The 14,597-nt window shown below is 45.9% G+C and overlaps 4 protein-coding genes across 4 annotated transcripts; 2 read left to right on the top strand and 2 right to left on the bottom strand.

Moving 5' to 3' along the window:
* Positions 1 to 6,343: 6,343 nt before the first annotated feature.
* On the top strand, positions 6,344 to 10,624 carry LOC125543184. The gene is made up of 12 exons (XM_048706438.1): positions 6,344 to 6,545; positions 6,626 to 6,724; positions 6,825 to 6,909; positions 7,051 to 7,120; positions 7,532 to 7,592; positions 7,733 to 7,786; positions 7,954 to 8,107; positions 8,197 to 8,293; positions 8,702 to 8,811; positions 9,207 to 9,313; positions 10,019 to 10,129; positions 10,210 to 10,624. The coding sequence occupies exons 1-12, from the start codon at positions 6,459 to 6,461 to the stop codon at positions 10,324 to 10,326; spliced, it is 1,152 nt and encodes a 383-aa protein (XP_048562395.1). The 5' UTR covers positions 6,344 to 6,458; the 3' UTR covers positions 10,327 to 10,624.
* An 8-nt stretch (positions 10,625 to 10,632) lies between these two features.
* On the bottom strand, positions 10,633 to 12,235 carry LOC125543187 (reticulon-like protein B9). The gene is made up of 5 exons (XM_048706440.1): positions 12,097 to 12,235; positions 11,805 to 11,985; positions 11,540 to 11,681; positions 11,234 to 11,303; positions 10,633 to 11,058 (listed from the first exon to the last, which is right to left on the bottom strand). The coding sequence occupies exons 1-5, from the start codon at positions 12,194 to 12,196 to the stop codon at positions 10,892 to 10,894; spliced, it is 660 nt and encodes a 219-aa protein (XP_048562397.1). The 5' UTR covers positions 12,197 to 12,235; the 3' UTR covers positions 10,633 to 10,891.
* Positions 12,236 to 13,058: 823 nt separating this feature from the next.
* LOC125543189 (non-specific lipid-transfer protein 2-like) lies at positions 13,059 to 13,718 on the top strand. Its single transcript, XM_048706441.1, has one exon. The coding sequence runs from the start codon at positions 13,070 to 13,072 to the stop codon at positions 13,355 to 13,357; it is 288 nt and encodes a 95-aa protein (XP_048562398.1). The 5' UTR covers positions 13,059 to 13,069; the 3' UTR covers positions 13,358 to 13,718.
* Positions 13,698 to 14,558, bottom strand: LOC125546719 (LEAF RUST 10 DISEASE-RESISTANCE LOCUS RECEPTOR-LIKE PROTEIN KINASE-like 2.1). Its single transcript, XM_048710873.1, has one exon. It carries the CDS (start codon positions 14,556 to 14,558, stop codon positions 13,698 to 13,700), a length of 861 nt encoding a protein of 286 aa, XP_048566830.1.
* Positions 14,559 to 14,597: the final 39 nt, after the last annotated feature.

Raw genomic sequence — 14,597 nt, 5'->3', positions numbered from 1 at the left:
TCCACGGACATGGTCCCCCTTGAGAAGACTTTGCAAAGATCTCATATTGACATGGGCTAGACGGCGATGCCAAAGCCACCCCACATCAACTTTAGCCATTAGGCATGTAGCGGTCTTAGTGGGTCGCTCCGAAAAGTTAATCACATATAGACCGTTCTCGACATGCCCAACAAAGGCTACTTTAAGAGTCTTGCTCCACAACAGGTCCACGGTATCGATATCAAAGAAAGTGGCAAAGCCCATGATTGCAAGTTAACGAACGGAAAGTAAATTGTATGCAAGGGACTCAACAAGCATGACCTTCTCGATCGTGAGATCATGAGAGATGACTACCTTGCCAAGTCCCAATACCTTAGAAGATGAGGCGTCACCCCACTCGACATTGGTGGGCATAGATGAAATCTTGTGCACGTCCACCACCAAGTCCTTGCTTCCGGTCATATGATTTGTAGCTCCGCTATCGAGCAACCATGATCGCCCACCGGAAGCAAACACCTACAAGATATCAATGCTTGGTTTTAGGTACCCATTTTGTAATGGGTCCTTTGATGTTAGTAACAAGGGTCTTTGGAACCCAAATAGACCATTCAATGTACTCATGAGGAGAACCAACGAATTTGGCATGGACATGCCCATCACTAGCACGACATAATATATAAGATGATAATATATAAGATGGATTAAAGTCGCCGGCTTTGATGGGAGAAGTGGCATTGCCCTTTTTGACACCGCCATCCTTCGCATTGTTCTTCTTCTCCTTGGAAGCACTCTCTCCCTCCTTCACAAAGGTTTGCATGAGAGGAGGAGGTCGTTTGGTCTTGTCATTCTTCTTCTTGTTCTTGGACTCGGGCACGTACCCAACCCCTTCCTTGGCCACAACTCCCTTTTGATTGATCAGGAGGTCGTTGAGGTTCTTCTTGCCTTGTATGCAAGTAGCAAGACCTCTCTCAAGTTGCACCTTTAGCTTAGCGTTCTCCTCAACAAGATGCACATGCTCACAACACGGGTTAGTAGCATTTGCATTATCAATTAACATCACACGAGGAAAAGTGGCTTTTTCCTTGGTTAGCTTTACTTGAAATTGATCATGAGACTCTTTGAGGCTAGCATGAGCACCCTTCAAGACCTTGTGAGCCTTGTCAAGTAGATCAAACTCCTCTTTGAGTCTAGCAAGATCAACCTCAAGTTCGGCCTTCTCGGAGTTTAGCACATGAGAAACAATGAGAGCATGATCATAATCTTTCTTTAACTTAGCATGATCAACGTTGTGTGACTCCTCAAGAGCCAAACGAAGACCACGCTCTTCCTCAAGAGCATTGGAAAGATCCGAAATCTCATCGGCATAGTCACGACTATGCCCTTCCATCTTAGTGATGGTATCTTCGTGATCCTCGATCATGTCATTGGCTTCACCAAGTTGTTCCAAGAGAGCAACAAAGTGCTTCTTGGATTTACCCTTAAGTTTGCCCATAAAGGCCTCAAACTCATTTGCCTCCACATTAGCTCCCTCATGTTCATCAATGCTATCCGTCGAACAAGGATGATTAATGATGGTAGTTTTGATGTTGGGGGTTACCTTGTTGGTGGCTTTAGCCATGAGGCACTTGGCGGTGATGCTCTCATTGGGTGAGTCGAAGAGAGACACTCATGGAGTCGTCGCAATGGCAACTGAGGCCATGGCAGCCGACTCACCATCTTCATCATCGTCACCATCCTCATTGTACTCTTCTTATACCACCAATGCCTTGGGAGGAGTCTTCTTGGTGAAGTTGCTCTTGTTGGGGAACGACTTGGCCTTGTCCTTTCGGATGAGCTTGCGACCATTGTCTTCCCTCTTCTCATACGGGCACTCCGCAACAAAATGACTCACATTGCCACAATTTTAGCAAGTCCTTACACGTTGCTTGCTCTTCATGCCACTTGAGTTGTTTTTGTTAAAGTTTGGCCTTGAGTTTTTCTTGCTCCAAAATTGCCTTGAAGTGCGTGCCATGTGTTCATGATATGCATACTTTGTATCTTCGGGGTTGCTCTCCTCTTCTTCTTCTTCAACGCAGAGCTTGGCCTTCAATGCAAGGTTGGGCTTCTTTGCCCTTTGAGAACGAAGCACTACATTGTCGGTGGTCTTGTCCAAAATGTTCATGGCCACAAACTCATCCAACACTTCATTTGAGGTCAAAGTGTGGAAGTCCGGCCTTTGACGAATGACGGAGGACATGGCCTTGTGGTAGGGCATCATTGCCTTGAGGAATTTGCGCTTGATCCAATTGTCATCCGTGTCCTTGCTCCCGTGATCTAGGAGTGAGACCGCGAGTTTGGTTACTCTCCGATAAAGCTCACGAGGTTCTTCATATTCTTTCATTGCAAACTCATCGGCCTCATCTTGCACCACTTCATAGTTGGAGCGTTGAATGCTTGCGCTTCCCCGGTAGAGAGAGACAACACAAAGCCATGCGTCTTTGGCCAAGGCGAAGGGCCGAAGATGAGGTAGATCTTCGGGTGGAATTGCATCTTGAATGATGAAGAGAGCATTTTCATTGAATTGATTATCCGCGGCTTCTCGAGGAGTGAAGTTGCTTGGATCATGCGGATAGAAACCTTCTTCAATGATTCTCCAAATATTAGTGTTCACATGATTTAAATGACGTTTAAAGCGGTAAACCCAAGAATCAAAGTCCTCATTTTTTACAATCTTAGGGGGAGGACCGACATGATTCAAATGAGTGGAAGGAACCGGTCCACCATAAACAAGTGGTGGTTCCACATGAGCAAAGATGCCGGTGCCATTCTTACCACTAGAAGAAGGAGCCTTTTCACTACTAGCTTCCCCCTTATCGGAGGTAGCATCCGTCACCTTGTCGGTGGGATTACCCACTTTCAATGGTGCGGTGGATAGTTTAAGCCCTTCAAGGAATTTAGTAAACATGCTTTCAACCTCGGTCGTCATGGAGGCTTTCAATGTCTCCAAGGCCACATTGAACTCCTCACGAGAGACCGAGGTTCCCCCATCGCCCGTAGACGAGATTGGATTCACACTGGAGTGTTCCTCCACACCGTCTACGGTATCAACCATACTCTTCGGACGGTAAAGTCCTTAATAAAGAGACGAGGCTCTGATACCAATTGAAAGTATCGATATGGTTGACTAGAGAGGGGGGGTGAATAGGCAACTAACAATTTTTAGCTTTTCTTTAACAATTTAAACTTTGCATCAAAGTAGGTTGTCTAGATATGCAACTAGGTGAGCAACCTATATGATGCAACAAGGATAGGAACACAAGCAAGCAAGAGATATAACACAAATAAGCTTGCACAAGTAAAGGCATGAGATAACCAAGAGTGGAGACGGTGGAGACGAGGATGAGTTACCGAAGTTCCTTCCCTTTGAGGGGAAGTACGTCTCCGTTGGAGCGGTGTGGAGGCACAATGCTCCCCAAGAAGCCACTAGGGCCACCGCATTCTCCTCACGCCCTCATACAATGCGAGATGCCATGATTCCACTATTTGTGCCCTTGGAGGCGGCGACCGAACCTTTACAAACAAGGTTGGGGCAATCTCCACAACTCAATTGGAGGCTCCCAACGACACCACGAAGCTTCACCACAATGGACTATGGCTCCGCGGTGACCTCAACCGTCTAGGATGCTCAAACACCCAAGAGTAACAAGATCCGCAGGGGATTAGTGGGGGGAATCAAATTTCTCTTGGTGGAAGTGTGGATCAAGGCCTTCTCAACCACTTCTGAGCAAATCAACAAGTTTGATTGGCTAGGGAGTGAGATCGGGCGAAAATGGAGCTTAGAGCAACAATGGAGCTTAGGGTTGGAAGAGATAAGTCAACGGGGAAGAAGGGAACCCCTTTTATAGCGAGGGACAAAGATCCAACCGTTATCCATCTATCAGCCCGCGGCCAGCGGTACTACCGCACCAGGCAAGCGGTACTACCGTGGGGCCATGCGGTACTTCCGCTTGCTGCCAAGCGGTACTACCGCAAGGTCACGCGGTACAATTGTGCAGGCCCGCGGGACTACCGTTGCACCAGCAACAGCTAGGCCAGACCTGTAGCACAAGTGCTGAGGGCGGTACTTCCGCGGGCGCGGTACTACCACTCCCCTTTGCGGTACTACCGCAAGGCAGGAACCCCCTAGCCTGGGAAGAGTGTGGATAAGGATCCGTGCCTACTTCCGCTGAAAAACGGAAGAAGCAAAAATCCGACACAGTACTACCGCAGAGGGGCGGTACTACCGCCTGACAGCTGAGCATGGTACTACCGTGGAAGGAAACCGGTACTACCGTGGTAGGCGCGGATGTAAAAAATTACATCCGCCCCTACTACCGCGGGGGAGCGGTACTAGCCTGGTGGGCCACGGTAGTGCAGCTCCAGGGGAGCGGTACTACCGTGGGCACCTGCGGTACTACCGTGCCGCAGCACGGTACTACCGCTGGTGCCTACGGTACTACCGCTCACCTGGGAGCAGTACTACCGCGAGCCAACACAGCAGCCAGAAACAAGGTGACGAGATAACAACGGAGGAAGCTCCAAGGTGCAAGGGAAAGGAGGGGACAAGGAAGAAACGTGTACGTGATGATTCCACCCAAACCTTTCCGACGTGGACCCCCTTTTAATAGTACGGCTTTCCTACGACTCAAATCCACCAAAAAGAAACGTAGAAAAGACGTCGTCTTCAATAGTCTTCGAGGGGCACCCAACCGTCTTGTGCCTAGCGATGAAACGTCTGGGATACTCAAGGCATACGATTAGTCTGTAAACGCATTGTCATCAATCACCAAAACACCTTAGGGATAAATATGCCCTTACAGGGGGGCACCGCACACGGCTGGAATAGATCAATAGATCAACTTGTGTGTCTAGAGGTTCCCCCTGCCCTCGTATATAAAGGAGCAAGGAGGGAGGCCGGCCGGCCCTCTATGGCGCACCAGGAGGAGGAATCCTCCTCCTAGTAGGAGTAGGATTCCCTCTTTCCTACTCATACTAGGAGGGGGAAAGGAAGGGGGAAAGGGAGAAGGAAAAGGGGGAGCCCCCCCCTCTCCTAGTCCAATTCAGACCAGAGGGGGAGGGGCGCGCGACCTGCCCTAGGCTAGCCCTCTCTCTCTCCACTAAGGCCCATAAGGCCCACTATTTCTCCGGGGGGGGGGGGTTCCGGTAACCCTCCGACACTCCGATTTTCTCCGAAACCACCCGGAACACTTCCGGTGTCCGAACATAGTCATCCAATATATCGATCTTTACATCTCGACCATTTCGAGACTCCTCATCATGTCCGTGATCATATCCGGGACTCCGAACTACCTTCGGTACATCAAAACACAAAAACTCATACTACCGATCGTCACCAAACTTTAAGCGTGCGGACCCTACGGGTTCGAGAATTATGTAGACATGACCGAGACACGTCTCCGGTCAATAACCTATAGCAGAACCTGGATGTTCATATTGGCTCCCACATATTCTACGAAGATCTTTATCGGTCAAAACCGCATAACAACATACGTTGTTCCCTTTGTCATCGGTATGTTACTTGCCCGAGATTCGATCGTCGGTATCTCAATACCTAGTTCAATCTTGTTACCGGCAAGTCTCTTTACTCGTTCCGTAATATATCACCCTGCAACTAACTCATTAGTTACAATGCTTGCAAGGTTTATAGTGATGTGCATTACCGAGTGGGCCCAGAGATACCTCTCCGACAATCGGAGTGACAAATCATAATCTTGATTTATGCCAACTCAACAAGTACCATCAGAGACACCTGTAGAGCACCTTTATAATCACCCAATTACGTTGTGACGTTTGGTAGCACACAAAGTGTTCCTCCGGTGATCGGAAGTTGCATAATCTCATAGTCATAGGAACATGTATAAGTCATGAAGAAAGCAATAGCAGAAAACTAAACGGTCAAGTGATAAGCTAACAGAATGGGTCAAGTCAATCACATCATTCTCCTAATAATGTGATCCCATTAATCAAATGACAACTCATGTCTATGGTTAGGAAACATAACCGTCTTTGATTAACGAGCTAGTCAAGTAGAGGCATAATAGTGACACTCTGTTTGTCTATGTATTCACACATGTATCAAGTTTCCGGTTAATACAATTCTAGCATGAATAATAAGCATTTATCATGATATGAGAAAATAAATAATAACTTTATTATTGTCTATAGGGCATATTTCCTTCACGATTTGTCATGAAAAAGTGTTTGGTTTGACATGCCTAAAAATCGGACATTGGCTGGATATTCGGATTCAAAATTTTTTACTGACCTGGTGAGATGTTTTAAGAAAAAGAGCCCTGGTGAGATTTACCAAGGACTCGATCTTTGATGCCGGTTGGTACGGCTCCAAGGTTCGCTGCCGTGCCACAGACCCATGCTGACCGGACGAATTGCCCCGTCGTCTCTTGTAGCGACGGGCATCCAACAAGACCGACCGAATCGCGATGGAGACCTGGGTCCGCGCCGCCGTGGAGGCCATCCACTCGTCTCGAGCCCAAGCCGTCATCTATCTCGCCGGCGGCGCCTCCCAGGTACCGCCCTCTTCTCGGCAGCTCTACTGTAAATTTGTACTCGCCAGATTCCCAACTGTTGGACACCTCGACCGCCGCAGGCGCTCGGTTGGCTCCTGTCCGTGCCCGGCGCTTCTGGCAGCGTCCTCGAGGTCGTCGTGCCCTACTCCAGGGCCTCCATGGCGCAGCTGCTCGGCAAGGTAAACGCACCCGCATACTCTCGAACTCGAACTCCTTTGAACTTTTCTAGGCACTCATCTGACTGACTGACTGACTGACCGACCATGCTTTGGTTTCCAGTTGCCCCTGCAATTCACAAGCAAGCAGGCCGCGGAGGACATGGCACTGGCCGCGTTCAACCGTGCCCTGAAGCTTTCTGGGCCAGGTCTGTGCCTCTGTGGGTGTCTGTCTTCTCTAACTTCATAACGCTCGATCTGTGGATCATTCTGCATACGAGCTTACAGTTTGCACACGACATAATCTGTGTTTGCTATGAATTTAAGTAATTGGGTGAGAATACTCTCAGGTCTACAAGTAATGGGTGTTGGATTTACTGGGTCACTCGCTAGCGCACGCCCAAAACATGGTGACCACAGGTATGCCTCGCTAACTCCCCTATACAGTAGCAATAATTTGAGGAACAAAGAAACCACCAAAGCTTTTACAGTTATCCCTTTAGTGGTTCTACTTCTCGGTAATGTTTACAGCACCTAACCCAAAGCTTATCAGTCATTAGAGTTAGTTTTCTTTTGCGAGAAGTTATTAGAGTTAGCTAGTTAACTGAGTACAAGTTAACCTGTTATTGACACGAATGCACTTCTTGCTTACAATTTTTTTTAATGTGCCTATGTCATTTAGAGCTTTATTGCTCTAGTTTCTATGGCATAGGAGCCTGCATACATGATGTATTACACAAAATTCCCAGCTTTTGGAGTGTCAGGGCATCTAAGTTTGTTAAGTCTGCGTCTTTCTGCTCTATATGATATTTGACACTCATGTTCAAATAGGTTTTATGTGTCAACGCGCACACAAAATTGCCTCAGGACATCACATGTAACATTGTCGAAGGTACTACCAAAACTCTTTACTCTTAACAAAGCATTTCTCCTGGAGTCAATGTCATGATTATGCTCTGTTTCTGGGCGATTTTTGCATCCTGGCATTTACAGTACTTTTTTGAGAAAAACTTCTATAGCATTTTTATGTAGGGTTTACGGAGCAGAGAGGAAGAAGACAAGGTCTCAAGCTGTTTTGTGCTTAAGGTTTGTTATATATACTAGGTCTCACTGGTAACAGTTGATTGGGCATCAGATTAGCGAATAGGAGCAACCAATCCTGAGAGTGTGATCATCGTGTCAGGACCAACAGTACTTTTCCTTAAACGATATTCCCAGTTAGCTCTCCCTTATAAAAATCTACTGCGCTCCAGGCAATCGCAGATGCATGCAGAATTTCTGCAACCATTCAGTCAGACGTTCAAGAACCTGAAATTCCAAAAGAAAGTGTGGAACAATTTGATGAAGACCAAGAGCTCCAGCAAGTTATTGATGGTCAAGTCTGCATGAAAGTTTACCACTTTGCTGGTATACCCTGACACTCAAAATTGCTCTCTTTTTCGTACTAGAATTGTTTCATTTTCATTCTTAATCATATTATTATTCGTCATTTGTAGATCCAACGGAAAAGAACTTCGACAGGAAACTAATTCTACCTGGTTCATTCAATCCCTTGCATGATGGCCACCTTAGGTTGTTAGAAGTTGCATCAAGGTGAGATGTAATCAAATCAAACATTTGCACAGCTGGATTATGTCATTCTAAAAATTGGCAAGGCGAAATATATCAAAATTATACAAAGTAATGTGTAAAATTTTCTCTGCTAAATTGGAAGGTGAGATAAAATGAAATTAACTATTTGTACAATTGAATTTTGTCATCCTAAAATTTATCAAGGTAAAAATATATAAAAATGGGTACGGAGTAATGTGGTGTAAAATGTACTCTGTTAAGCTGGAATGTTTTTTACAGTGGTGACTTAATGGAAAACTGATAATGCAATAGCGTTTCAATATAGCTGTTTGTGTAGCAAATATCTACATCATTTTATTAAAACCTTTCACTTGTTGAAGCCCACAAACAGTAATGGACCTTTTATTTTCATGAATCTGCTCATTGCAGCATGTGTGATGATGGGTTTCCGTGCTTTGAGATATCAGCAATAAATGCGGACAAACCCCCCCTGTCTATTGCAGAAATTAAGCGCCGTGTCGAGCAATTCAGAAAAGCAGGTATGCATATGACTAACTGCTGTGGTGCAAAATATTACAGTCGTACTTGGATTTTCTTACAAACTATTTATCACGTGGCCTACCCTCTATTTTGCTATTTTCCTGGTGCTCTTATTCGATTGCTATGCCAATCTAATAAATGTGCTTTGGTTTGAGGTTACAGAGATATATAATTTTGTATTAACTCGTGTAGTCATCTTTGCTGATATATCGTTTACCAGTGATTCTGGGACACAGATGTGTCCAGACATGTTCCTTACTCCGTTTCACCAATCACCATCTACTACCTCTGTTTCTTTGGCTTTATGTGGCAAGATAAAACTATGTTTATCTGTAAGGGAAAACTCATCCAATTAATCAGTGATTATGCGAGTCTTTGATTCTTTCTGATGCAGGGAAGAATGTGATCATATCTAACCAACCGTACTTTTATAAGAAAGCAGAACTTTTCCCAGGCAGTGCTTTTATAATTGGTGCAGACACTGCAGCTAGGCTTGTAAATGTAAGTTTGCTTGAGTTGACCGTTAAATTACAGATTAGTTAGTTTGCTTTCTGAGATTAGCTTAACAACTGTTCCCTTTTTCATTAAATATAATTAATAATGAAATGCTTTGTGGCATTCTTCTAAATGAAAAGGCAGTGCTCCTGCCGGTTCCTCAGATTTTTTGTATACATAATTAATAATGAAATGCTTTGTGGCATTCTTTTAGTTTCTTATCAGCTTATGCTTACTTCCGAATATGAAGTGTGATATGCCATTTAGTCATGTGAAAGAAAAACTCAGCGTCTACTGACATGGTTAAGTGAAAAAAAAACTGCTCAACTCGGCATTTACAGTATTGAGCTCTATTAAGCCCAGATTGCATTTCTGCATTGGTTTCTATGAATGGACACACCCCCACCAAAAACATGTTAGTAAAATGATATATCCAATTCCAAAAGAAGCCTTTTCCTATGCAAGCAAATCTTTTCAGCTAGGCACCTAGCATCAGTGCAGCATTTAGTATAATCATAAAAAGTGAAATTTCATGTGCAGCTGATTTAGATGCCATTATTGTAAGTTATAAACATAACCTGATTTGTTATTCAGGATATATTTGGCTGAATCATATAATTCTCGAATTCAGTTATTGAATGCTATCTTAGAATGGATGTTCGACAATTGAGTGTTTTATTTTTCAAACTAAATGAAGTTTACTCATGGCAGCCTAAGTATTATGGAGGTGACTACAACAGAATGCTGGAGATTCTTCTTGAATGTAAAAGCACTGGCACAACATTTCTGGTTGGTGGTCGAGAGATTGAAGGAGTATTCAAGGTATGAAATGGCCTTGATGTTTTGTTTTACATGCACTGAAATTCTTTGTCTGCTCATGTACTTCACTATTTGTTTTGAAGGTCCTTGAAGAATTAAATATTCCAACAGAGTTGAAGGACATGTTTATCTCTATACCAGAGGAGAAGTTCCGCATAGACATTTCATCTACTGAATTAAGAAAAAAACAAGGGCTCTGATGTCTCGAACACTTGGTCCTATCCTACACCAGATTCAAGATGTTTTTCTCTTGGGCGAAGCTTTGCAAATAGTCATGGCAGTGTTTGATTTCATAGTTTTGCCATGCAAATAATAACTGTTATGTTTGTATTAGTAAAGGCAAAAACACATTCCATTAGTACTACAGATGTCAGAAGGCGATGGTAGCCCTATTATTTTTTTCTTGAAAGCCATGTAATCTTTCTGTTTGTCTTTTTGGGTATGCTGTTATTGGACACTTTTCATGTGTCATACATGTACAGACTCATCGGTGTCACAGTGGATACTGTTTTTGAGATTATAGCATCAGAGGTATTTCACATAGATTGCTTCGCTGATGGAGTATGCTTGTATACATTAATAGGTACCGTACATCTGGATGCTAGCAGTCAGGTCTGAACTCAACTGGTGTTTCATCAACTTCGCCTATCTGGGACTTGGTTCGTGCAATCATATTTTCTTATAGCAGGTTCATTTTTCTTGAAATCTACTCCAGGATCTTGGTTGGAATTATTATTATGTCCTGACAGCTTCATGGAGTTTATTTTATCTGAACTTCGTCTTGACAGGGCCTCTTGGTATTTTGTTGAGCAAATTGGAATAAACCTTCTCATAGAACTTCTTGATGTCTTGGCCACCCCTTGCAAAGAGATGGTCCACTTCTGTCTCGTAATGTTGGTACAACACTGGCAAAGTGTGGGCACACAAGAATCCTGTGAAAGTAAGAAACACATACTACTTGTTATACTATTTAGAAATTTCAGTTTTACATTTTTCTGTGAGACTGCATTAGTTTATGTGTTCTCCTAGCATCCTTTCTGTAGTTACTAGTTAGTTCCACCTTCTGTATTTGGTTTTCTTGAACGTTACTATTTCTGTTCTACTTACCAAGGTAGAGTAGGCTTGTGAAGCTGCAAGAACCTCCAATCACTGACAATAACAGCAGGGATCCTACCACCTTATAACAATAGTAACAATTTGAATGTCAGTACAAGTTTAAGTTGAAGAGCAATAGCAAAATAACGTTGTGAACTATATTGGCTAAACGTTGATTTGAGTGGCGTGTCATGTCTAATCTGGTTGATTCAGATCTCTTAAGTGTTTCTGTATTAATCCATAATGTCGATCTGGAACAAGACTTGTCACATGGTTTGTCTTTTCTTGACGAAGATAGCAAATAAGAGAATTTCGTACCATGAGAAATTTCTTCAGATCCTTTCCACATGCGATATCATAAAGAGGAGATGCAGCATATTCCAGTTTGTGGTGAATGGTCAAGGCCATTTCTCTGAAGGCGTGTTCGGAGATGACGACTTGTGGTATCCTTGGCGGGGCCCTGCGATTTGAAATTGGTCAGCCGACCTTTTGAAATTCTTTAAAGCTAAATACTGGGACAATTACTCAAAAAATAAATAAACACTGGGATATCTCCTCTCCGTGGAAAGAAAGGAAGCCATGCCTGTCGAAGAGCTGCGCAGCATTTGACGCAATGAAGATGGCAAGCATTGCGAAGATGGCGATCTGGCAAAGGAGCGGAACTGCATTGTATTCAACCACGTCCAACAGGAACCATGTCAACGTGGCCCCAGCGAGAACCCCAGCAGACACGTTCCTGTTCTTCCACAGCAGAACGTCCGCAGCTGCAACCAAAGCCCAACATCGGTGTCCATAACTACGTCGGCTTGGGGAGAAACTATGGTGATGCAGATAGTGTAGGGTAATTGCTTACAAACAGAACAAGAATGGCGCACCTTTCCCTCCCCCCAGGATCCGGTGGATCGACTTGTGCCTGTGGAATGGCCCTGCGACGTGCGGTCCGTGGTCAGGATTGCTGGGAAAATGTGGCGGCATGACTTCACGCGTTTGGGATGTTCACCTGATTGATTTGTTAGATGTCTGATCTGTTTAGTTGCAGAAATTGCGTCTTTATAGGCACCTAAATGCTAGTATGAGCTCTAAAGGGTAAGCCTATGTTGACAAGGAAAGGATAGCTTGGCCTGTAGGAGGATGAGCAATTGAGGGAGGGGAATAAACGGGTGCAGGGCAAGGGTTTCCTTCAACCAGATGTTTTCTTCGTCAGAGCCCAGACTGAAGCAAGTTTAGCTGTTTGCCAGTAGTTTATGCCAGAAGCTTGCCGGAACTGCATCTTGATGCTCTGTGAACATCAATGGGGTTCTGACCGTGACACGCATCAATGTGAACTTGCGACGCACCCCAGCGTTTCTGCACTCGCCGTCTCCTACTCAAGTGTGAGAGCTTTTGTGACCCGGTGATGAAGATGCCGTCTTTCTTACTCCGCATTTCTGACGGCGCTCGTCGCTCCTTATTCCAGAAACAACTATCGCCATTTCGCCATTGCTCAATGTTAGAAAATCTGTTCAACAAGGCACTTTTATCGGTGTGCTCCACGGTCACCCCACTTCAATTAACAAACGTAATCTGCACAGCAAACCTTGGACATGTCTCGCTAAGCAGCAGCAGCAGCGTGCTTCACGCGACCCGAGCTCTGAAGCAGTGCCGGAGCCCCAAGCACTCATTGGAATGCCCGTGCTCCACCGTTTACGCAACCGTGCAATGCAAAAGCTTTACGAAGTTTTAGCGGCACTGTTCCAGATAGAGCATGGCGCGGGTGCCGGGTGCGCTGTTCTCTTGCTACAAATAGTATGCCAACCCTCTCTTGTGCTCCCAAAACCACCAGACAGAGTAATCCTTCACTGAGAAGCCATGAAGCCCTGCACGGTGCTGTTCCTCGTAGCCGTGCTCACCGCGTCGGGCGCGGTGCGCGGGGCGTCCATTGCAGCGCGCTCGGAGTGCGACCCATGGGCGCTGCGGCCGTGCGCCCCGGTGATCCTCTGGAGCGCGCCCCCGTCCAGCGCGTGCTGCGCCAGGCTCCGGGAGCAGAGGCGGTGCCTGTGCAGGTACGCCAGGAACCCCGACCTGGGCAGATACATCAACTCCCAGAACAGCAAGGAGGTCGCGGCTGCGTGTCGCGTGCGGGTTCCTATGTGCTAGGCTAGCTAGGAATACACGCGCGGCGCGGTTGTGTGAGCGCCGTGCTATTATGCTGTGTTCGTCTTGGCCGTCTCCATTTCTGACATGCTAGCTATTAGCAGTGCTTTGTGTGTCATTGCCATCAAATGTGCCTGTGGTGTTGATGATCGTGTCTTATTGTTTGGTTTGTTTGTTTTCAACATATGATTGCACCAACAAGTTATCTGGCACTAAAACCAGTCCTATACTGACAATAACGAAATGAAGTGCTCATGCTACTCCCCTGAAACCAACACTACACAAATCCAAAAGCAGGTGCATTTCCCTGAACATTGTTTACAACCATGTCTTCTAGTACGCTTCAGGAGGTTCTTCTTGGCAATTCCAGGTCCGCGCTGCTACCCTCCAGCATCTCGACGACTCCGCTCATCGACGGGCGACTCGCAGGCGCGGTCTGCGTGCACCACAGCCCGACTATGATCATCTTCCTCACAAGCTCTCTGGTGTCGCCATTGACGTCCGAAACACTGTTGCAGAACTCATCCAGGTGCTCGTAGAGCCACTGGGCGAAATACTTGCTGGTGGTGTCAGCACCAACCCTGACGTGTCTCTTTGCCCTGACCATCTCCAGGACCATCACGCCATAGCTGTACACGTCGGACTTGTTAGTGACCGGCCCGAATCTCCTGGACACCACCTCAGGTGCGTGGTAGCCATCTCTCTCCCTCGCACCGCGAGTAGATGCTTCGCATAGGTTTGCTACACCAACATCGGATATCTTTGGGCATAGCTCCTGATCCAGCAGAATGTTCCGGGGTTTGATGCTGATGTTCATGCCGTTAGCACCGTCATCGCCATGGAGATAGTCGAGACCTCGCGCCACGCCCATGGCAATGTCGAACAGTTTCTCCCAGTACAGCCATAGCGAGTAGTTCTCCTCCACGGAGTCATAGCTGCTGAGAGCATAGCTTTCCAGGGAGCCATTGGGCATGTACTCGTATATCAGAGCCCTCGTCGGCCCCTGCAAGCAAAACCCCAGCAGAGGAGCGACGTTGTCGTGAGATATTGCGCCGATGCTCTGGACCTCCTTCAAGAAGTCCTTGTCGCCTCCTTTACAGTTCTTCAGCACCTTCACTGTGATCTGCCGTGCGTCGCGGAGGTTGCCTCTGTAGACATCGCCATGGCTGCCTTGGCCCATCCTGTGAGCAAAGGTCCTTGTCATCCTTTCCACTTCGGAATAGGTGTATCTTTTTGGATGATG

Source organism: Triticum urartu, chromosome 3, assembly GCF_003073215.2.
Source record: "Triticum urartu cultivar G1812 chromosome 3, Tu2.1, whole genome shotgun sequence".
In the NCBI taxonomy this organism is placed as follows: Eukaryota; Viridiplantae; Streptophyta; class Magnoliopsida; order Poales; family Poaceae; genus Triticum; species Triticum urartu.
Note: the sequence above shows the minus strand (reverse complement) of the source record. Positions and strands in the feature narration are given on the sequence as shown.

Coding starts and splice junctions, on each gene's coding strand:
- LOC125543184 (XM_048706438.1), top strand. CDS start 6,459: ATGGAGACCTGGGTCCGCGCCGCCGTGGAGGCCATCCACTCGTCTCGA. Junction 6,725..6,824: donor TGGCGCAGCTGCTCGGCAAG/GTAAACGCACCC, acceptor TTTGGTTTCCAG/TTGCCCCTGCAATTCACAAG. Junction 7,787..7,953: donor CAAGCTGTTTTGTGCTTAAG/GTTTGTTATATA, acceptor ACTGCGCTCCAG/GCAATCGCAGATGCATGCAG.
- LOC125543187 (XM_048706440.1), bottom strand. CDS start 12,196: ATGCCGCCACATTTTCCCAGCAATCCTGACCACGGACCGCACGTCGCA. Junction 11,986..12,096: donor GATCCTGGGGGGAGGGAAAG/GTGCGCCATTCT, acceptor CTTTGGTTGCAG/CTGCGGACGTTCTGCTGTGG. Junction 11,682..11,804: donor GCTGCGCAGCTCTTCGACAG/GCATGGCTTCCT, acceptor TTCAAATCGCAG/GGCCCCGCCAAGGATACCAC.
- LOC125543189 (XM_048706441.1), top strand. CDS start 13,070: ATGAAGCCCTGCACGGTGCTGTTCCTCGTAGCCGTGCTCACCGCGTCG.
- LOC125546719 (XM_048710873.1), bottom strand. CDS start 14,558: ATGACAAGGACCTTTGCTCACAGGATGGGCCAAGGCAGCCATGGCGAT.